The following is a 24054-nucleotide window of genomic DNA, read 5'->3' on the forward strand; positions in this document are numbered from 1 at the left end:
AACATTGGAGGTTCTCTATCGCTGACTATCTGGTAACTGTCAAAAAAACATACTTTGTATCATTTTGACTCATAACACAAACTATTGTCTCTTATTTAGAGAGTACACTATGTACGTGGCCCTTTAAGCTAATGAATTAAATTAAAGGAGTGGAGGAAAATCCACTTAAAGTTGATGGGTAAAAATGGAATTTTTAATCCAATGATATTTTGCTAATTTGCATACACATCGTAAGAATGGTTAAATGTTGTATTTTATGACTAAAACGAATCAAAGGCAAACAGGAATATAGAAGGTATTGATTGGCTTGAAAAGTTGTAAGTTGTAGTGTATTATTACTAGTACTGGAAGGCGAGTCTTTGGCTTGCTAAGCAAACTAAATCTGTTGTTCTTCTAGACGAGAGTACTAAAACAACGTACATCATAGATGTTTCAAATAGCTTTCACACGATAGTGTATGCTATATGTTAACAGAAGTGCTCTGCAAATGAACGAAATAGTTTGCATATTTCTGAAGTTTTATTGTTTACGTCCTGATTTATTGATTGCAGGCTTCCTATGCAGCATCAGCCATTGGTTACTTGACAGGCAGGTAATAATGACATGATAGTTTTCTAGTAGCCAAATGTCATAACTTACCAGGACTGATCAGAAATGATAACATATTACCCCCCCTCCCCCCACACACACACAAATGCTAAAACAACAGTACTGCGCTCTTGCTCTAGTGAGGGCACTAACACGGTTAGATATAGTATGTATGAAAACAATAAAGTTGTAGTGTTCATTTTTTTTTTGAGACTCGCGGGTAAAGTACAAAACTGGCCGATCTCTTTGTAAAACCATGGAAGATAGATATTAATTATTATGGCAGGGTTTTATTTACCCGTTATAAATTTTGATATTTTAAAAAAATGTTGATGATTCGTGAATTCCTGGTCTTAATTAGTTGTCACAATGTTTACTTTGTTATTTCTATGTAGGCCAGCAGCATGTTTGGTTGTATCTGGTCCAGGTATTGTTCATGCACTTAGTGGCATGGCTAATGCTATGGCCAACGCATGGTAGGTAATTTGATGAACGCACTCCACATTTGATTTGACATTTGATTGATTGGTTTATTGATTGATTGATTGACTGACTGACTGACTGATTGATTGATTCATTGATTGATTGATTGATTGATTGATTGATTGATCAAGTTGATTATTTGGTTGGTTGGTTGGTTAGTTGGTTGGTTGGTTGGTTGGTTGGTTGGTTGATTGATTGATTGATTGATTGACTGGTTGATCTAAATTTGATGGATGGGTGGCCTGATGGGTGGGAGGGTGAGTAGGTACATGGATTTATGATGGATGGACAGATGGATGGATGGAGTATTGGTTGCTTCAACTTGAGACTATATGCTCAAAATCCTTCACTGTAATCAAAAACTTGTTCCAAAATAACTATAATCCTTCAACACACCACACTGATTTCTTATCTGTAATGGTTGATTCCATTGTAGGCCATTGATTGTCATTGGAGGTTCCACCGATGCAGATCAGGAAGAAATGGGTGCTTTTCAGGAATTACCACAGGTAATAACAAGCCATCCCTTGATCATATAGAACCACATCATAGCAAAGGAGATACTCATAGGTGAATGCTAAATGTGTACAAACAGTGAGTAACTGAATAGGTATATAGCCACCACCAAAGATATGTATTAAGTAGAAATACAATCACAGCTATGGTATATTCTAGGGGTACACATATGTAATTAGAGACATTTTATGTCATTATAGAATAAGGGAAACCAAATTTCCAGAGCGAAATGTAATATAAGTTAATAAGATATTGTAATATTTTGTTTGTTGACAGGTGGAGAGAACACGACTCTACAGCAAATTTGCAGCAAGACCGTCCAGGATTGAAAGGATCCCGTTCTATATTGAAAAGGTAAAAAATCTAGGGAACATTTGACACTTTGTGCTCCAATAATATGTCTTTCCAGGGAATCCAATCGCACCTCTTGTCACTCATCAAAGTAAAAGATTCGGTGACACATTGCTGCCTGTAGGGCAAAAGATTTCTATGAAATGTACAACCACTATACCATGCATCAGCCAAGTTGAACTAAAATATGGAATTTATACCCTGGTCGTTCTACGTCACTATTAAACAACGCACGTCCATGTCATGTGTCTACATCACTCGTCCTGCCGCGTTTGAAATATGAGTCAAAATATTCAAAATTGCCATTACTTTCCCAGATTTTTCTTTGATATTATAATAACTGGTGCTGATATAGTTACGTTATTCTCCAATATTTTTCTTCATTCAGCCGGAAAATGTGTGTGACCTAAGGGTTTTGTCAGTACGAGTCCCTAGACGAGTATTGACAAAGCCCCCTTAGGTCACTTGTATTTTCCTTGATTGAATGAACGAACGAATAACATCTACAGATACAGTACTGTAACTATAATCAAGTATAGACAATTTCAAACACTTTAAGGAGAATATACCCTAGCGTGTTCATCTAACTTCTCCCTTTTCAAGCTTTTCAAGATGTTACCCCTGATGACCAAACAGACAACATTCATGTCAGCTTCTCATGCTCAGCTTTCAATGTGCATCTTACTGATTCTCCTGTCTGTTTTAACCAATGATGCCCTTTAACAAGATGAAGGCATAAGTTAATATTGTTTTTAAAACCTTTTTGCATTGCGTTTTATAGGGACCATCCACTCTTCGTTTCTGTTCTAGTGATATCCAGCTACCGTTTCCAAGATTAGTACATATTTTAGTCTTTCTCTACAGGCTGTGAGGACCAGCATAAGTGGGAGACCTGGTGCCTGTTACATTGATATTGCTGGTAATATGGTCAACAAGAGAACACCATCATCAGATGTAGAGTATGTTCAACTTTGCAAATATCAGAAACATTTGGTTGCAGAGTATGTTAATGACTTTATTGGAAAAAGAACAACAAGCGAAAATTACTTTCATGAAATTAATTTTACTTTAAAATATTTCCTCCTAGCTAGTAGATTCCTAGCCACATATCTAGGTCGCAACAGTACATTAAAGTATAATGCAAAGGTTTGACATTTATGGACATCTTTTCAGCGTCTTCTGGAAGGGGTTCATGTGATTAGTCTGTCTGTCTGTCTGTCTGTCTGTCTGTGTTATCATTATCTCAAACAGTGGGTGGAGGTTTGCTGCCTGTCACAGCATTCTGTAACCAGTACTCCTAGTGAAAAGGAATTTAGACATGTATTCAACAATTTTCCTTTTTCCAAGTTTGTGTACACCACAATCAGCTCTCCCTCCCTTTGAAATCCATCATTTTCCCAGTGTCATCATAACTTCACCCTTTCTCCCTCTGACCCTACCTCAGTTTGACTGCAGTCACTATGGTTATCCAGTGTTTACACTAATTCAATTTCACTGTAGGTTTGTAGAGAAATGCAAAGATGGTCCAAGGATGATGGCAGATCCTGATGCAGTGAAGGAAGCTGTCAATTTACTAACGTCCTCATCAAGACCACTGGTCATTGTTGGCAAAGGTCGGTATATCCATAGCAACTACAACCCTTGCAGCAGTTGCCTAGAGATGCCTCTGACCAGATCATCATTTTATCAGTGGTGAACAATTAAAACTGGCTTTGTAGGTCCCGAAAAGTCTTCTCCTTATCACACTAACAAACTACCATACATTCATACAAAACAACAGAAGGTGCCTTTGATGTATGTTCAAGCCATGTTCTTATCAGTTTGTTTATGTCTGCGAAAGTTAGAGTTATATCTTTGTATGCCATATATCCATATGATTAACTTTCGCAGACATAAACAAAATGATAAAACCATCAAATGAATTACATCAGAGACAATCACTGTTGTTTTTGTATCAATACATGTCAAATTGATAGTGTGATAAGGGATACTTTTCGGCACCTTCAAAGTCAGTTTTAATTCCCCACTATTGATAATATGACATTCTGATCGGCAGCACCTCTAGACAACTGCTGCAAGGGTTATATTACTACAGATTTATGTGAACCATAATGCACATGCCCCAAACAATGTTTTCCCCAAATAAAGTTTTGTATTTTCTTTTAATTCTCCAACATTTTTATTTGGTTCCTTCATAGGGGCTGCCATAGCACGTGCAGAAGACAGTGTACGTCAGTTCATTGAAACTCATAAACTGCCATTCTTACCAACACCAATGGGGAAAGGTGTTCTCCCTGATGACCATCCACTGTGTGTTGCACCTGCAAGATCCAGGTAAACTTAATTCAAATATATACGTTGATGATTCATTATATGGAAAATGACAGCTACAAGACTTAACTGTGCAGACTGGGTGTTACGTTGTGATTATAGTTTTGTTTAATACAACAAATTATTTCCTGTACAAACGTTTTACACGTTTATATTTTGCAATTTATTGAGGCTATACAAGCACAGACTTGGTCTGTGTTGTTTCACATCGTTTATTCGGGTAAAAAATCACTTGATCAAAAATAAAAAAAATAAATACCCCATTTCTCATACACATGGCTAGTATGCACTTTAATCCACTGTGTGTATCATGTTCTGTCTGGTGCAGGGAAGGGTTAAATATCCACTCTATGTAGGTCCTAGTCACTGTTATTAAATTCTAGGACTATTTATACAAACTAGCTGTTATATGTTGTAAGGACTGGGTGACTAGAAGGGTCTAGAGTGTGGACTGACTGGGAAAGTCTTGATGGTCGGTGGCTGAGTGGTTAAACCACTTGCCTCTTACCACTGCGGTCGGGGTTCGAACTCCATTCAGGGTTCGATTAAATTTACCACGCTGAAGAGTGTCGTTCAGTTTGACTCTACCGAACAACGCAGGTTTTCCCCGGGTACTCCGGTTTGCTCCTGCATTAACACTGAACCCATGAGGGATGGCCCTCACTGGACTTCTTGGGAGACAAGTGTTTATATGCTTAAAGAACTATCAAGTATAAATAAAGATTATTAGTATTAGTATTATTGGGAGTAATTCACAGCACAAAAACAGAAGAAAATGAAGTTTTATGCAACCATGACTTGCCGTCTGTTACAGTGACCATATGGATGAAGTTTGGGTATTTATTTTGGAATTTTAATTTATAAAAAAATCTATCATGGCGTCCTACTTGAAAAATCAGTGTGAACAACATAGACCAAGTATGTGTTTTAAGTCATAAAGCTAAATAAATGTGCAAAAAGGTTTGTTATTGTATAAACAAACATTTAACACATCGCTATTAGGCTTTTGCAATTGATTGAGTTACAAACAAGGACTTGGTATATGTTGTTTCACATTATTGATTTTTCAAGTAGGAAGCTATGACAAAAATATTCTATGATTCCAAAACAAAATGAAAACCAGAAATTAATCTACATCCATATGGCCACTTAAAAATGTACTCATCTAGACTCGGCATTTAGATTTAGCCTTTCTTACTTCTACACTGTAGTGACTACAATTGAATAACATTAGTTTTAAATACAAACCAAAATAAAATTATAATTAGATATAAAAAAAGTAATGAAATGACAATGTTACCTCTTATTGTAGGGCTCTGTTGAAAGCTGATGTTATTACACTGCTTGGTGCACGTTTGAACTGGATACTTCACTTTGGGATAGCTCCAAGATTTGCTCCAAACACAAGATTTATACAGGTAGGAAACGATTCATTTATTGACTGCGTGTCTAGATTTTATACTTTCTGTAAATTACCAGATGTTTTTTGTGTAACATTGACTTCATAAATCAGGTTTTGTGTTTACAAATGTAACTAACTTTGACGCACGTAATGCAAATTAAACTGTCTTACCAACTACAGAAACCTTTGAAAAATGTTTTCTATCTCACTATATTGACTTGGTTTGCATAAATTCAAACATTCAAAGGAACGATCCATATATACATTAGCCATTCAGCCATATTGTGTGATAGATTCAACGTCATCACATGGCGCCCTCCACGGTCAGACATAAAGCATTAATTCAAATGAATAACAAACATGCGCAATGATTATGAGATAAAATAATCTCCTAAGTGACTGGTGCCAGTCTAGTGGCATTATGTCAACATGGACATTTCTATCTATCTCTGTTGATATGTTACTGAAAATAATGTCATTTCTCCATCTACTGTGAGAAAAGTGATATAGTATCCCAGCTGTATTAATAGGGAGAGAATTGCTTGAATTTATCACGGAAGTGGATTATGTATAGTTATTGAATTTTCTTTCATTTTCCATGTTGAAATGTAGGTTGATATCTGCCCAGAAGAACTCAACAACAATGTGGGTAGCAGGTGTACAGGTCTTGCTGGAGATGTTGGCCTAGTTACAGAACAGGTGGGTTGTAACTTGTATCAGGTTAAACAGCTGTACCCAGAATGTCACTATTCTTATCAAATGATGGATTGTAATACAAACCTCTGTACTTCCAATTTGCCGTACCAAGTGTTATTAATGCAATTCAGGTGTTTACTTTCCCAGTTTGTAACATGTTCTGTTCGTCCACAGTCTGGTGTCGGCAGTTGTCAAATTGAAACCTCCTTTCAATTCATTTTGTGTTAAAGAAACCTTTAAGAGACTAGCTAACAGTCTAAGTTTAGAATAAAATATATCATTTTAATTACAGTTAATGCAAGTACTTGGTAAGTTTCCTGGTGTATACCAACATCCAGAGAGAAGTTCATGGTGGAAAGAATTAAATGCCAAGATTGCCAGTAATGTACAAGCTAGTAATGACCTTGCTGCACAGACATCCTTACCTATGAACTATTACAATGTCTTTGACAAGGTAAGTAACAACCTCACGCAGCTGCACAGACAGTCTTATACCTATGAACTAATATCAGGCCTATAGTATTCGGCGAAACGAAACAAATTGAAACGAAACAAAACGAACCAAACCGAACCGAAACGAAATTAAATGAAACGAAATTAAATGAAACGAAACGAAATGAAACTAAAAGAAACGAACCGAAACGAAATGAAATGAAACAAATCAACTTTGAATGAAGAATGGTAGGGTATATTTCGTTTTATTTCATTTTGTTTCATTTTGCCAAATACCATAATCCTGGATATCATACTAGGGCTTAGCCCATAAGCTCATGTCAGTATATCGAATATATAAATTTATAACAATAGGTCTAAGTGAGGAATATTTTGATTTGGTGTACAATGTAGTATGATCAACTTGAATGGTTGGTCAATATTGTAGCACTTTGGAGTTCATGATACATTTCATGTAACTTGCTTTTATATGAATAAACATATTGTTGATCTTGTATTATTCATGTGTTTGTTTAGTTTTTCTTTTGTTTGTCAATCCTCAAGATCATTATGATCTGTGAATCAGGCGGAAAAAAATTGTCGTTCTCTTGGGTCATATGATCTAGTCCAATATGGCACAGACCACAAATTCAACATAGTGGTGTTCATGAGTCACGCGACTATAAATCGATTTTCAATGCCTCGTTGTTTCAGTTGCAGCTTCATGCATGCTTAAATCGTTATGCTTGCTTGCGGGGCTTCGCTGTATGGACGCTCGCTATTTCATTGTCTTTGACAAGGTAAGTCATGACCTAGCTGCGCAGCTGCAGATATCCTTACGTATGAACTATTACAATGTCTTTGACAAGGTAAGTTATGACATAGCTGCACATGTACAGACAGCCTTACCTTTGAATTGTTACAATATATGGTCTCTCCCTGTATGATTCAAATAGTGAATTCAATATGATATTCATCTCTACAAAGTAATGTTAGATGTGAATAATTTTCACCCTGAGATTGCTGTTTATTTGATGTAACAAGAAATTGTGGGATGCGTGATGTCCCACAGAAATTTATGATGACCCAGAAAAATGGAAATCATGGGACACCATGTTCCACATTTTGAAAAAGATTTTATATAAGTGGATTTGACAATCCAGGCAAAATAGAGAATCGTCTGTTTCCGATAAAATGACTTCAGAAAATAGGGTAGGTAGGTCAAAATTTTATTTTATTTTACTTTGAATTTAAAAAAAAAATTAATTCGACCCCAAGATAAGATACTCGTCAGTCACAATACTTTAGAGTTTGATGAGGTTTAAAAAGAAGTAAATGAAGAATGTTATAAGTTAAGTAGACGAACATGTTATGCAGACTGTACTGTGATAGTCAAAAAAGATCTGGTTTCTCTCTGAATACGATTTTTTTGAAAAAGTGACAACAGATGAGGAAAAGGCATGAAGGTGTACACGGAAATAAAAGTAAATTGTTATCATTTTACCTTTTTGTATGCAAACAAATGTTTAGGGTCGGGGTTTAAACTAGAGTCGTTCGTGTTATCGGAAACACACTAATTTTCTATTTGGCCTCATTGTTGTATTTTTTTTCTAAAACTATTAAATGAAACTACATTGATCGACATTTAATATGTATGTGTTTGTGTTTATCAACAGATTAGGAAAGTGTTACCGAAAGACTGTATTATCGTCAATGAGGGATCCAATACTATGGATATTGGTCGAACTATGTTACCAAATTATTTACCAAGACATAGGTTTGACAACTTTACTTTACAAGTACTTTTATAAATACTTGATAATTTAGAATTTGTTGACGAGACATCCACTGTCTTTGTCATTTCATGGTAGATTGTCACTTTGGTCTCTACAATACCCATCATGCAACAGTTTGACAACTACTCAGTTTGAATATGACATCACCAGTCCAGTAATATGACAGAACCCCATGATGGGCGAGTGCTAGTGTGGCGTACTCGGGTATTTGCACAAGTGCTTGCAGTGTACTTTGCGGTAGTATTTTGTAGCGAATATGTTAGCAGACTTCAACATATTTTGATTATTACTATGTTACATATGTGCCAGAGATACACTTGCACCGGTGCATGTGCATACTAGTGGTATTTGCACTGCAAAGACATTATTAAATATACCTGCATACAAATGATATGCAAATAGATGGAATCATACTAAGTGCGTGATCGCATAGTGTCATTTTTACAGAATATATTTGTTTTGGATAAACATATGCAATAATAACAGAACTCCATGCTGTGCGAGTGACAATGTGGGTACTCAGGGGTATTTGCACTCCTGATCTAAACTTTATTGTACATTTAGGTTAGATGCAGGTTCATTTGGTACAATGGGAGTTGGCCTAGGGTTTGCCATTGCTGCAGCTGTCTGGATAAAACACACTGGATCCAATAAGAGAGTTGTATGTGTGATAGGAGATAGTGCATTTGGATTTTCTGGTATGGAATTAGAAACAGTCTATAGGTAAGAAACTCTGCACTTAACGTGTTGGATTTGATTCCGATAGTTTATTTGCAATAAAAGCTTCACACCCAAAGAGCTTATACAACACAAAATATACAGTTCAGAAAAGATAGTGGAAGTGTTGAATGAAAGTTAGACTCTCGTTTTGAAAGAATACTAAATGAAAAATGCAAGCTCATTTAACTTTGTGACATTTTGTGAACTTACCAGTGATATAAATTAATTGTGAAGGGTTTTCGTAAATAGTACATTGGATTTTATGATATGGAAAATGTTTGTCCTGCACAAAAGACTGACCCTATCCTAGCCTTATGAGTCCACTGATAATGCTGATAAAACAATACAAATACAAGACCCTGGTATTGAATTGTGGATCTTTAACTATTTTAATTGTGCCAGATCCAATAACTGATCTAACACAATACATTATGTATTTTGTTACTTTACTTTAAAGGTACAATCTACCTATTTTATTTGTGGTCGTTAACAACAACGGCATTACCATGGGAATAGATGATGACTTCTACCAAACTGTAAGAGAAGAGAAACAGGAAGAGTTGCGGTGAGTAAATAAAGTCACTCTTTTATCTTACCAATATAGTAAGATTGAATGGGTACAGTTTCTTGCTACATTTTGTCTAAAAGTGAAGTGAACTATACATGCCACCATACAGACATCCAGTGAACACAGCAAAGGACATTTTATAGTCCAGTCAAAATAAGGTTTGACCTGTGCAACAGAAATTATTTTTAGTGCATCTTATTCATGTTATGTGTGTTTCCATTATTCCAGTAATTTTATATGTTCTCAGATCAGCTTATGGTTTGTAGAGCAGTAGCCAGGCTGTTTTGTTAACTATGTTTTATTTGACAGCCTCATCAATAAGGTTGTTTTCTTTTTTCGTACACACTCTATGCCAGTATTTCACCATCATGTTATTAACAAAATTTGACAGTGGTTGTCTACCTAGTTCTCCCTTACTGCTACGTTTGTTGCACATGAGTTAACTTGGAGTAACATTTTGGATAATTTGATGTTTAGTTTCTCTATTGGTGTTTTATCAGTTTATTTCTCTGCTCCCCAAATTTCACAACCATATGTTAGTATGGGTCTAATAGCGAGATCAAAAATTTTGATCCATGTTGGAATGTTTATATTAGTGGACGAAGTGATTAATTTTCCAATAGAGTAGAACGCATTTGTTGCCTTTTTATAAAGTTTGTCTTTTGCTAGATCAAAATTGCCATTGAGTTGAAATTCTATCCCTAGATAGTTAGCTGTATACGATCTCGTTATCTAATAAATGTTTTAATAATCTATTATATATGTTTTCTCTATATTGTTTAACATGCATAGTTATATAGCAAGGGAGGTATTTGATGATGAAAGGGATGTATTCAAGGACTCCAAATTCCAATACCTAATGACAGACATACTATTCACAGTGGTATTCAAAAAATGTATACTTTTTGTACATTGCATGTAATCTGCATTACTATTGTTTAGCTTACTTTGGAGTGGTTTGATGATTGAAAAGTTCATTTAAAATCGAGCGTCAATAACTATTTATGAACAGAAATATGTAGGATTACTAATGTATTGTTTTACATGTTAATTACACTAATTAACACTTCTTTGACATGCACGTTTATCTAACAAAGGAGATATTTAATGATGAAAGAAAGGTATTCAAGTACATTGTACTCTAATATCTAATGACACTACTAATATCATACTAATCACATGGGCGTTCGCAAAAATGTATACTTATTGTACATTACATGTAATCTGTAACCTTTACTAAATCTGTAACTAAAGTGATTAATTTACACACATTAAATGTTTAAATTCAATAGGAATGATTGTACAATCATATAGTAACTCAAAAGTAATTCATGACCTTCTGACCTACCCATAGACATATGTTACTTGTATTGGTCTTTGAACAAATGATATTTCATGAATATTATTTTTTCACTAATTATGCTAATTAAGAAACGTCCTTTTTCATCAGGTTCCACCACTTAAATTTTTCTTAGACTTTTGCTATGTTATTCAGCATAAAATTCTGAGCAAGGTACACTAAACATTATGTCTGTTGCAATTATATCGAGGTTCGGCCTAAATTTCCTCTAGACTGACTGGACTATTACGCGACCTTCATTCAGTGTTTGATACTTAAAAAAACATTGGCGCCCGAACGTCTGATGATGAATCGAAGTTGTTGAAATGGTTTATTTCATTTAGACTAAATGTAGCAAAAAAAATGTTATCTTGCTATTGAAGTGTAGCATTATGTAGTTTCTTGTTGGTTTCTACATGGTTGTATCAAACTGAAAAGCTGCACGGTATTGTAAAATTCATTGTAGGATTGATACCAAACTCATGCCAATAAGTGAAAGTAAATGAAACAATCCATATCTCATTTAATATCCAAATTGTTATTACATGTAATTAGTGAATTCACAAGGTATCCTTGAAAATACAACTCTTGTAATCGAGCCATCGGTTTACTAAGATAGGTGCAAACTAAATCTACTGTTCTTCAATGTGGTAGATTACACAAGTGGGTGATAGTGGTTCCTCTGTTGGGCAATTCTAATCAGCCTGTGATCCAGATGGTGTAAACAGCGGAAGTCCCAAAACAGCTACACTGCAAGTCTGTAGAACTTTGTCAATAAAATTCTGCCAGACGCCTCCCTACTGAGAGGTTATAATTAAACCAACGTCCATTCAATAGCGTATCACTACTGTATGCTGCGACAATTAGTTTTAGTTTGTGTATATCCTCAGACCAGTAACGGTCTGAGGTATATCTTAGTAAACCTAAGGCTTAATTACCAGAGTAATATCAAAATGAGTCAGGAAAAGTAACTACAAGTATGTTCTTACCTTTACTCTGGGTATATGTATTTTGATTACAGGCTACCAGTGCTAGCACTCTCACCCAATGCTAGGTATGACAAAATGATGGAAGCATTCCATGGCAAGGGATATTACGTCACCAGACCAGAAGAACTAGAGAAAGCATTGGATTCTTGTCTAAATGTACATCCAACAACGCCCTCACTCATCAATGTTTTAATCAATCCATTGTCTGACAGGAAAAAACAGGTAAAATGTTCAGTTCGGTTTATTCTCTTTAATAAGCCACCATTGTAGCTATTTGTTACATGTATTATGTTTTGTATGTACATGTAGCATTATTGCAAAGTGGTCATAGTTTTTCAAACTTGTAATTCCTAATATCGTGAATTTCAAGGTAATAAACTATTGACTAGTACTGTGTGGTAGAGTTGTACGTCCTACCCAACTCTACCTTTGGGTGTTCGTGTCTACAGATGATTGGGTTCGAAAGTGGTCCTGGGAAAGGGGTTCATACCATGAAGACCCATAGTGAGTGTGCATGTCAAATGGTAACTACATACAGGATGTACATTAGTCCTATGTAATCTGGAAAGGTGTACGGACCGGATTTTCTATTTTTAATCATACATTCCCACCACTTGCCTAGGTGAGTAACCCCACTCCAAGGGGGGGGGGGCTGATATATAAACTCCATTGACATTCCTTCGTTTCACTGAACATCACCTGAAGCAAAGTAACACTCATTGCATTGTCACTTTGTTTTCTTCATAGGATTTTGTCTGGTTGACAAGAGGTTAAATGTGAAAACCATACATGTAATGCTGGATGGGTGGACAGGAATTTATAATAACTCACTAGAATCAATTATCATGGCAACATGAATATGGATTATCCCAAAATTATGAACAAGCAAAAAATAAACTATTACTTGTCATGTGAACAGTGCTAACATGACTTTATATTACCATGACAATGGGAATAAATCAGAGGGAAATTGATAATATATATTACTCCCAAAACTACTATCATGTTAGCTGGATAGTAAAATCACAAGAATCAGTTACCATGGCAACAAATGAATTAGAGAAAATTTGTTATATCATGGATTTCTCAAACATTTTGAACGACCAATGTACTGTTAGTGATATGAACAATGCTGAAAGATACATCTTGGTATTGAATAGGAAAGGGCTATGAACAACCAAAGTAATCAAAGAATTTGTAAAATGACAGTGTCCAAGTTAATAGTACTATTTATACCAGAAATGGGCAATATTGACGACAATTGTGTAAAAAATTAAAACGTCACTTTTTATCAGCGAGAACAAATTATGGGTATATTTTTTAATTGATTCGACGTTTTTAATTAGAACAAATTTTGGACAGAACATCCGGTCGTTAAGTTTAATTAAATCGAATAAAGGTGAAGTTCAACTTATATTAGTTCAACATATGATCGTTTCTCAACAGTAAGTTTTATACTAACTCATACATATTTTTTCTTCCTCATGTTATGCCGCCATTGTGTTTGATTTTTTCAGTGCCTGAAAGTGAAAATGAGATTATGATTTTGGTGTGACAAGTCCTTGATCTTTTTAACTCCCCCCTTCTTTATTTAGGAACAAACATGAATAGAATACCAAGCATAGTAATACATTAAATTGCATTTAATAATGTTTACTAAGCAAAAGTGGATGGGTACAACAAGTAATAACGTCTTTATGTCAAAATCTGGCATTAGTCATCGCGCCTCAATACTTGAGGGCGTCCTTCTTTGGGTTACTAGTTATAGATGATGACACTAGTTCTGCTCAGACTTCTGATCGTTTGTGGCGGTTTTGCACTCCCACCGGCACTGTCACGTTCCGTCTCGTTTAAATTTGTTTATTTGTTTATGTTTTGGTAGTAACGGACTCTCTTTAATTAGGAGTGTTATTTTGTGAGACTTTCTGAGTGGGATAACATTTTCGAGATATCTCCTACTTGCATAACACAAGAGCGTGGGTAGGGGAAAGTGAGTTTGGTTTATTATGAGGAAACACGAATACCAAACTCTGTATTTCATGGCTGTAATGAGGCTTAAACAAGTACTTTAAGACTATATTTCATTGGGAAGACTTCCTGTATCAATAGAAATCGTGACTTTAGTTGAGAACTCCCCCCCCCCCCCCGTTTTGCGAGATTGAGAGTCTAGTCTTTTTTTTCGAAGCAGTCCACAAAACAGAACATCGTATTCATTGCTAGTGTTGACGGCACTTTAGGATTCACTTCTATTTTCGTTTACTTTTGTGAGTTGTGAATATTCATTCTCGCAAGTGCTAAGTGTCACTTTTAAGTAACTTTCGACGGCAAAACTGGAGATTTAAGCGAGCATAAACTAATAATCGAGACTTTACTGGTGATATGTGCAATCAATTTGTCATATGCCCCACGTTGATATTTCGCTTACAATTTTTTGATTCTAGGGTTAGTGCTAAAATATGCATATTTACGATATATTGCTATCAGCATAGACTTGGTGTTTTCAGAGCTCGATAACCGAGAAATGCTTTACAAGTAGAAACTTATGTACAGTCCCACGGTGTATATTGTGCTCTCTAAAATATACTATGCACTTTAACGACTGTCTCACAGGACAAATACACACGCTCGGTTCGAAAAAAAAAACGGGTCACAAGCGACACCTGTCTTGCCAACGCCACGGAGTTCTGGAAATGTCGGTGATAAAAGTCACGGCGTGACTCGGTCCTGACTGAAGGTGTTCATCCCACAACCCGGGTCATTAAATCGCTTCGTTTTGGCCATGGTGTTTTGGCGGAGGACTTTATCTGTCATCTGACCAAGTGTTTAGTTGTCATAGAGTGAGGCCTTCTCCCGAGTGTGTTGTCTACATTCTGACCCATGAAACACAACAAACAACTCTTACTATTCAACTATTAGTAGTGCCCAATACTGTAACAACAGGTGGATAGAACTTGACCCTCGTTAAATCTAGAACACTGGTTTCTAGGTGGATAGTTGGTCAAACACAACAATAGTGTATTGTGTTTTTTATGTGTGCCGGCGGCATTGACAGTGCATTGATGACGAACTTTGTTTTTAGAATAACAATACTGTCGTTTAAAAAACTTATGCCCCAGTACATGTCTTTCAGTATTTACACACAGAACCAAACAACTATTTACTTGGGCTTTAACTTGAGTTTCCATAGTTACGACTGACAAGTCTATCAATTTGAACTACCGAAAACACATTGATACTCGACGTGCAGTCCTATATGATTCTAGACAACATTGTGACTAGTAATAACACAGTATTACATTCACTCTTACGTTGGAGGGGAGGGGAGGGGGGGGGGCATAGTGGACTTGACAGGAAATTCATTTTAGGAAATAGAGGTGACAATGTACTAGTCATACATAATCATGTATATGGGACAACACTACAATCGTATATGGGACAACACTACCAATGGTTATATAGGCATGCAACATGTCTTTCGCGTGAAAGGAAATCATATTTCGAAGCCAGCATTGTAAACATTCTATTAAGAAGTCGAGACGGGTTTATTTTCATATGACATGCACCTATCTCCGTGTTGTCACCTTGATGTTGAAATGTCTTAAAAGAATGTTCATATTTGATAATATGGATGTAGGCACTTGAATGACGAGTCGCGACATAAATCATGACACCCAGAGTTTATGACGCATATTGCGAAATCTAACAACAACAAGCGAAATATGGCTGCCATTCGGCCATATTTTATTTATTCACAAACACATTGATGCATGATGTGCATATGTCTCACATAGTATCTTTAATACCTTTAGACCAGGTTTGGTTGGAATCGATTGGTGCATGCCAGAGATATGAGGGTGAGCGTACGTACACAACATGGACGGACGCACGGGACGGAACCCAATGTATAAGTCCCCGTTAATATTGGGAACTAAAAGAACTTTTGCAAATAATATTTGAACACATATACTGTGTAAAAATCGATTTGAAATGTTAATTAACACCTTGACCACCTGTTTCGTAACAATTATTTGAAATAATCGACCGCCATTGTATTATGATAAAATATTACGAGTCCATGGATAATGCTATTCAAACATTGCTAATTGAAAAATGAAGAGTTTGCCAAATCGCACTTGCCAATTAAGGCACTTATTATATCACAAAAAATAATGGTGTTTGGGGATTATTTTTATCCAATGTCGTCTTGTTTTAGTCAGGTGCACTTTTCAACATTAATCGATACACAAATAGTATAGAAAAAAAATATTCAAAAAATAAAGGCAATCGTCGAGTTTCAGGTTGACGAGTTCAAAAGTGCGTTGACTCCCATGACAGTAACTATGAGTATAACGTAACGGCGACCTCGGTATTTGGTTTTTTAAAGAATTATTTTTTAAAAGTCAAATAGAAACAGTCTTCCATGCGCCCTATGATTGTTCCATTGGATTGCTAATCCCACTTGGAAAATGAATTTAAGAAAAGAGGAAAACAAAGAGAATTCAGAGTCGTGAAATATGTCTGAAATAAATGGCACCGCATTGTCTTGGTCCCGGGTGCAGCCTCAGTTTAGCCGAAAGTAACGTCGTATATTCGTTGTGGTCTGAAAAAAAAATGATATTTGGGGTCAAAAGTTTATGAAGTTCCCTCTGCTTGTTGCTATTTATTTATGTTAATTAATAGTGACACACGCCATAAATACTTCTAAATGAAAAGAAAACATAAACAAACCATTCTTGTGAATTTTGTGACGTCACCGCTCATAAAATTTACGGCGTTATTGTCAGAGGAAATTATTCGAATATCTTCCGGTTCATACAAAATGTATTACCACAGTCACGATCGGTACCTTGACGATCGAAGAGTACCGCCACCGTACCGGCCACCTCGACGTACGATTGCGATTCACGTCGTCCCATTTTCAACTCGTCCCATTTCAACTCGCCCCAATTTCAACTCGCCCCATTTTCAACTCGCCCCATTTTTAACTCGTCCCATTTTCAACTCGCCCCAACAACACTAGGAAACGTTTATAAATCTAAACGATACATGGACTCGAAGTACGGAGACCGAAACATTTACATGATTTTACCTACATAGCCAGTCGAAGCGTAGCAAATGTAACATTTCGTAGCAGAAAGTGGTGTGGGTTTTGGCTAAGTGTTTGGTAGATCTAGAACTTATAGCACAACAACTTTCCTCAGTCATGGAATATCACTTTTCACATTAGGACTTAATGTTTACAACCCAAATAAGAAATAATAATGATAATAACCAGGGAGAATATTAGTGACTGACACGCTTACGACTTCCGCGCGTACGGGTTTTGGAGACGTGTCTCCTCTCCCTAGTTAACGCAACTAAGTATTGTAGTATGTGTTTACAGCGCAAGTGGTACTTCATTAGTGGAATACGAGATACCACAGACCCTCCAAACTGAGTACTACTAGCTTCGATTTCATATATGCACAGGTAAATTATATTGCAAGAGTTGGGGCGAGTTGAATATGGGGCGAGTTGAAATTGGGGCGAGTTGAAAATTGGACGAGTTGAGTGGGACGAGTTGAAATGGGACGAGTTGAAATTGGGACGAGTTGATCCGTCACCGACGTAACAACCAACGGTAGCAACATATGGTGTGGTACGGTACGGCACCGTTCAAGTTCGTGCAATGACACTATAGCTAGCGCTCAATACACGCGTAGTAGTTACGTAATGCCTGCAGGTAGTGACTGGAGAAAACTATAATAACCGTAATTTAGACAAGTCGGTCAGACAAAATTATAACAATTAGAATTATTTGTTCAAAGTCTCGACATGTTTTGCCTACGTTGTAACCGTTTTCACAAAGTTGTGACAACATTCGATAAGTTCGTTGACTCGAAAAACCACAGGTAGGTCAATAGAGGTTGAACAGTCAGCACCCCCCCCCCCACCCACCATTTTAATTATGCAACTATTCGTATTCTTTGACATCACATGATAATTCCGCGATAATAACATAAATCGGAATTATCAGTGTTCAAGAAATGTTTCCATAACTGAGTCGGAGATGGCGCACACACATACATACATACATACATACATACATACATACATACACACACATACATACATACATACATACATACATACATACATACATACATACATACATACATACATACATACATACATACATACATACATACATACATACATACATACATACATACATACATACATACATACATACATACATACATACATACATACATATGATACATACATACATACACACACACACACACACGTACGTACGTACATACATACATACATACATACATACATACATACATATGATACATACATACATACACACACACACGTACGTACGTACATACATACATACATACATACATACATACATACATACATACATACGTACGTACATACATACATACTGCCTCATTAGTGGTCTGAGATACTACATTATTCCATCGTGACTCATTTCCACGTGAAATGACCCGAATGGATATCGTTATGTTCACACAACACTGTACAGATAAGTATATATTACGTCACATTGGTAGTTCTCTCTACAACTCGTACTTACGTGTCGTAGGACGCAGGGCGACATAGTTTTTCTTATAAATCAACAAGAACGATTTACCTTAGAAACGAACACACAACGGGCTGTCGTAGCCATTAAGACCTTGTCTGATCACGATCTCTGTTACGTTAAATGGGCTGTTGTACTGTTATGCAAACTCCATTCATCTTTTGTTTAAACAGAATCTGGCAACCAGAATTTCATCGAGGAGAGACATAAATAGCAACATAATGAATACCATATACATATGCATGATCAACGGTACAATACTGAAACAACATGATATAACGATGTCTGTTGGCGATGTGTAAGATGCAAATCTGACCGCTTGACAACGGGTTCAATTTAGATGTGTCAAAGCGTGGGAGTGCCATGCATTCAGAAGGTTTTTTTTTTAAATGTAGTGTTGTTATTATTCAGCAAGGCACTTTAATTCTGATTTCGAAATTTCAACTTGAAAATACATCTCAGATTGAAATGTAGCAAGTAAACCATTCAACGAACATGAGTTATTGTAAATAATAATGAATGAATAAGGAAGCAATATTGAGAGAGAGAGAGAGAGAGAGAGAGAGAGAGAGAGAGAGAGAGAGAGAGAGAGAGAGAGAGAGAGAGAGAGAGAGAGGGGGAGGGAGGGAGGGAGGGAGGGTGGGAGGAGAGCGAGAGAGAGAGAGAGAGAGGGGGGACGAGACAGCCAGATTGAAACAGCATTTGTTATATACAGCTTACAGAGGGGATACACGTAGTGAGCGACAGAGGTACAAACAGAGAGATGGTCGGACAGACAAACAGTCAGATAGGGCCGAGGGGGTCGGGTAATAACATCTACATCACTTTCTAGATAAATAAGTTAATCTAATTTAGCAATACATTTTACATCAGACTTCTTTTAGTAGTGTGAGATTTTACATGCAGCACGGTAGGTTATAAATTTCACTTTATTTACCGCCTGCGATTACATCATAACCTCCTTTGTTCTCGTGGTAGCCTTACCAACGCATGCTTTCGAGGGCTGATCAACAGATTGAGAAAACCGTGGAATTAATTTATTCATCCATTGTGCAATCTGTCTTTACATATTGAAATTACTTTCTCTCAATCAACACATGACAACAGTTGTCATAGCAAAGACAATAGCAGGTAATGACAGCGCACATAACAACTGACCAGCTCGAAGAATTCAACAAAAGAGGTTTTCAGTTATGATTTGCATAAGTTTTACCTAAATGAAAGATGTAGCCAATGATTCACAAGTGTTATTTTCCATTGCCCATATTTGGACTGCACCCCACACCCAACCATGCCGCATAAAAAGGCGTGGATGACACGGTGAGCTTCATTCACTCAGACAGCGCCCTGAAAGACTTGCTCTGTATCTAAAGAGAAAAAGGCCAAAAAAAGGTAAGAAATTTGTTCGCTTTTGAAAAATTTATTTGGAAGGGTTTTGAAGTTGACTTACTGTTGACAGGATTTTCGAGTTTTCTTGTACAAGCTTGTCTTTTGAGCAATTATTTAGAATTAATGGCAAATTTTCAAGATAAAATGTAATTCGTCCGACTCTTTATCTCCAAATGAAGGTTTGCGATATTTTAATCTAATCGGATGTGTTGTAAATGTAGTTTCGTGATATTATTTATCTCATGGAAACACTTTTTGTTGTTGAAAGCATTAATTTTTTTGAGGAGACGAAAAACAACCAGGAAGTTTGCTTCTAAATTTACGAGGGAAGAAGGCGCCGACGCCCTTTCCGGCTTTAACGTTGGCAAATTACAGCCGGCGTAGAGTAATATTCAGCGTCAACTCAGTCACCTTCGCTGGCCTTCCCAACAACGTTGTCTGACACATAATTAATTTGTTAGATGTTGGTCGGTTGTTCGTGATTCATTTTGAAGCAGAGCCGCAATGATATTCATTGTGCACGTGACTGTAAATTTACAGAAACTGTAGTTATTTTAAATTTCGAAATTAGCCTTTTACCGAGGAGCCGTACTCTTTTCGGTTTAGCTGTGGCCATCATGTCGCGCCATGTTTGCCCGTTTAATAATTTTGTTTTAATATATTCTACTTTAAACCTCGTTTGGCGCCGAAGGTCAACAGAATTCATAAAGATGTAGCCATATGCCAAGTGTCACATTGTGGTCATAATGTCACTCCACGCGCATGACTTGACTATTAGTAATTTGTTAAACTATCAGTGCTATACATAGTCAAATTTAACGAAGACAACGTCGCAAAAAGGACGTTTGTAGAGGGATTTGGGAGGGATTTTTAATGTCGTCTGCGGTTATTTTCCATCGTCGTTGAATTTATTTTCGCAAGCTGTGTCATCTTACACCTGCTGCAAATATGTGAAAATCCAAGCTACCGTGATTTTCCATTACGTAACACGTGCATTCAACTCTTTTGTCGGGCTGTTGTTAGTTCGTTTTGAATCCGTGCCAGATTTCCAGTTAAACAAAAGAAATGACTTGACGTCAGACGTCTCCAACAACGAAATCCCATGGGGCGCTGCTGTTGCCTGGCAGTGTAATGTTTGGGAAAGGGAAAGTGTTGCCCACAAAATGGGAATAAATTAAATAAATTAGAATAAATTATATAAATTAGTGTTTGGGCAGGCTGCTAGGCAATGAGAATACTAATGCTGTCTCGTATTCAGATATATCGAATATTTAAATAGCCTAATAAAATATTTTTTTGTTTGCTTGCAGACTGAAAATGCGTACCCTCATCGTTGCCGTTATCCTTGGCTGTATGCTGTCTGTTGCTTTTGGTAAGTCGTGTTTTTTACACGATTTTCTCTTTTCCCCCATAGAACAAGATTCACATTTGGTATTCCTTGCATTACCAGGTCATGTCTGTTTGTCGTTGACACATTTATCATGTGTGTGTGTGTGTGTGTGTGTGTGTGTGTGTGTGTGTGCGCAACTGCAACGTCATGAAGCAGCTCTGCTTTTTTTGTTAGAATGTTGACTTGGAAATTGTATTGAATTCGTGTTTTATGCCAGGTTTCGAATATTAATTTTACTTTTTTTTCTTTCCACTTTTCAGCCACGACATTGGCCCCAACAACAGCAGCAGGTAAGAATAGTTCTAAATCTTGTACGTTAGATGGCAATGTAAAAACCGAAATGGATAAGAAATTAATAAAATATATATTTTAATGAATTTTCCCACGGTGACATCGTCACGAATGAGTATCACAAGAATTTCGCAACAATTGAAAAGTATAATCTAGTATTTACGTAGACATCAAATCAGATCAAAGTTTGATTAATAAGTTGGATGAAAAAACCAGAAATTTACCATTTAAAAAATTTATTTCTCAGCTGCAACAACCGCTGCCGCCGGAACAGGAGCAACCGCCGCCGCCACCACTGCAGCAGCCGCCGCGACCACCGACGGTAAGAATAATTGAACTACCTTCATTCACCGTGCTTTGCCCTCTGTTGAAAATCAGTTTTCTACAATATGAAATCGGCGAAAATTTGAAAGTCTAAGCTATGACCAATATTTCAGATTCCAAACTTTGTTTATTTTCCATATTTTACGATCATTCTACCTCAAGGTAAAATCGTTTTTACACCTTTTATTCCTTTTATTACAGCCGCCGCCTCAGTGACAGCAAGCATTTTCCTCCTTGCATCAGCTCTTTTCGCAGCCATTTTCCACTAAGAATTTCAAGGTAAGACTTTTTTTGCATTGAAGGATTTGAATATTTTCAATTTAAATATCCAACTTTAAAGTGTATTTTGCATCAGTTCTATACTCAGTTTTGTTGCCTATAATAATCCTCGTCATAATTATAACGAACTGGCAAGTTTATTTCTAACTGTCGACAGATTATACAAATCTAGCACACATTGAAACAACGCCCGGCATCTCTCCCCCTCCATCCTAAGATGTATTGGATCATTTTGATATGTGCGTAATAAGTCTTGTATCCACTCTGACCAAACTTCCCCAAATTTTCGAATGTGCTTAGATATATTCCTCTCTGGCTTTTCAATTTCGTGTAAACTGCTGTTATGTCGGACATATTAAAATACATCCGTCTGTTGCTTCTTGCAAAACTTCGTGTAGACAGTTTTATTTATCCGTTTGTAAAATTGGCAATTCCACTGTCATTACATTGAAACCTACGACAGTTTATCTAAATCTATTATTTTAGAACATTTTTTTTTGCTCGGTCTTTACACAATAATTTATTCGCTTTTTTTTTTTTACAGAATAAAAAGAAACTACAGAGTGTATGACTGGGGGCGCTGTTGCAGCCGACTGTATTCACATGCCGTGTATTTTTGAAAGTCCATACTGAACTGTTGATGACGGTGTCTGTGGATGAAGAGCAGGGGATGCAAGTTTGATGGATGAAGATCCGGATATTTAAGCAGCGCCCTCAAGTTCAATGACTCTGCACCTGAGACATTTCTGAATGGACAGATGAAATAACCCATATCTTGTCACGACATAAACTCTTGTACAAAATGGAACTTTACCTCCTTTCTAAGTTTCAAACACAACTTGAAGTTACACTGGCATTTGTATCTCGTGCAGTCGGAAGCGGTCAGCGAAAACGTCTTTTTAAAAAAAAGAAAGCGCCAAGTTGCACGTCTATTTATTTTGACTGACAACGATTTTAAATATCTTCTGTTTCGAATCTGTTGTAAGCCTGTGCGTTTTATTACTTTGTAATAAACATTAGTTTTAGTCTAAAATCTTTTACTTGTGTACATGTCTGAATGTGAAGAGAGTCTGGTTGTGATGGGTGGTTAAGGTAGGTGTTCGGACAAATTTAGTTTAATTCTCTGGCACTTTTGGAATAATATGTGTTCACTCTTTTACAAGGTCATCAAAAATCTTTTATTTTCCAATATATACAGTAAATTCTGTATTCGGTGGCCATATTTCATTGCAAAATGACAAAATTTTGGTGTAAATTTGACCTTTCAAAAATTCTACGTTTACCCCAGATTGTTATATACCGTATTTTATTTACAATGTGTAAGCTTATATTGTAATATGTAATAGGAATTGAAAAGTTTAAAAAAAATATATTTTAGATCAAAAACCTTGCTCGTAATATCCTACGATTGGATCCCCTGTGGGTAATGATATCTTTTGTAGCTGTATACATGAGAAATCAAATCAAAATTTTTTTTTTTGGTTTTTGTTTGTTGGTTGGTTGGTTGATTTTTTTTTTTTTGGGGGGGGGGGGTGGGGGGGGGTCCACGCCACCAACGCCGATCACAATTTC

The 24054-nt window shown here is 36.5% G+C and overlaps 2 protein-coding genes and 1 long non-coding RNA gene across 3 annotated transcripts in view; 2 read left to right on the forward strand and 1 right to left on the reverse strand.

Annotated features, from left to right (window-relative positions):
• LOC144440879 (2-hydroxyacyl-CoA lyase 1-like) overlaps positions 1-13625 on the forward strand; it is a 16121-nt gene extending 2496 nt beyond the window's left edge. Inside the window, exons 3-17 of the mRNA XM_078130318.1 lie at positions 552-592; positions 984-1064; positions 1508-1580; positions 1864-1941; positions 2803-2897; positions 3439-3551; positions 4137-4272; positions 5582-5687; positions 6284-6370; positions 6660-6821; positions 8476-8576; positions 9160-9318; positions 9773-9880; positions 12244-12433; positions 12959-13625. Coding sequence (XP_077986444.1) covers positions 552-592; positions 984-1064; positions 1508-1580; positions 1864-1941; positions 2803-2897; positions 3439-3551; positions 4137-4272; positions 5582-5687; positions 6284-6370; positions 6660-6821; positions 8476-8576; positions 9160-9318; positions 9773-9880; positions 12244-12433; positions 12959-12985 — 1557 coding nt within the window. The 3' untranslated portion in view covers positions 12986-13625. The remainder of the gene's footprint in view (positions 1-551; positions 593-983; positions 1065-1507; positions 1581-1863; positions 1942-2802; positions 2898-3438; positions 3552-4136; positions 4273-5581; positions 5688-6283; positions 6371-6659; positions 6822-8475; positions 8577-9159; positions 9319-9772; positions 9881-12243; positions 12434-12958) is intronic.
• The window catches only part of LOC144441436 (TNF receptor-associated factor 2-like), a 311144-nt gene that overhangs the window by 74741 nt on the left and 212349 nt on the right, over positions 1-24054 (reverse strand). The gene's annotated exons all lie outside the window — the stretch shown is intronic.
• On the forward strand, positions 20121-22482 carry LOC144441437 (uncharacterized). The gene is made up of 5 exons (XR_013481238.1): positions 20121-20201; positions 21509-21570; positions 21849-21878; positions 22127-22201; positions 22405-22482. It is a non-coding gene; the product is annotated as an uncharacterized LOC144441437 (long non-coding RNA).

The sequence above is a fragment of the Glandiceps talaboti genome, chromosome 10 (genome assembly GCF_964340395.1).
Source record: "Glandiceps talaboti chromosome 10, keGlaTala1.1, whole genome shotgun sequence".
NCBI classification, from domain to species: domain Eukaryota; kingdom Metazoa; phylum Hemichordata; class Enteropneusta; family Spengelidae; genus Glandiceps; species Glandiceps talaboti.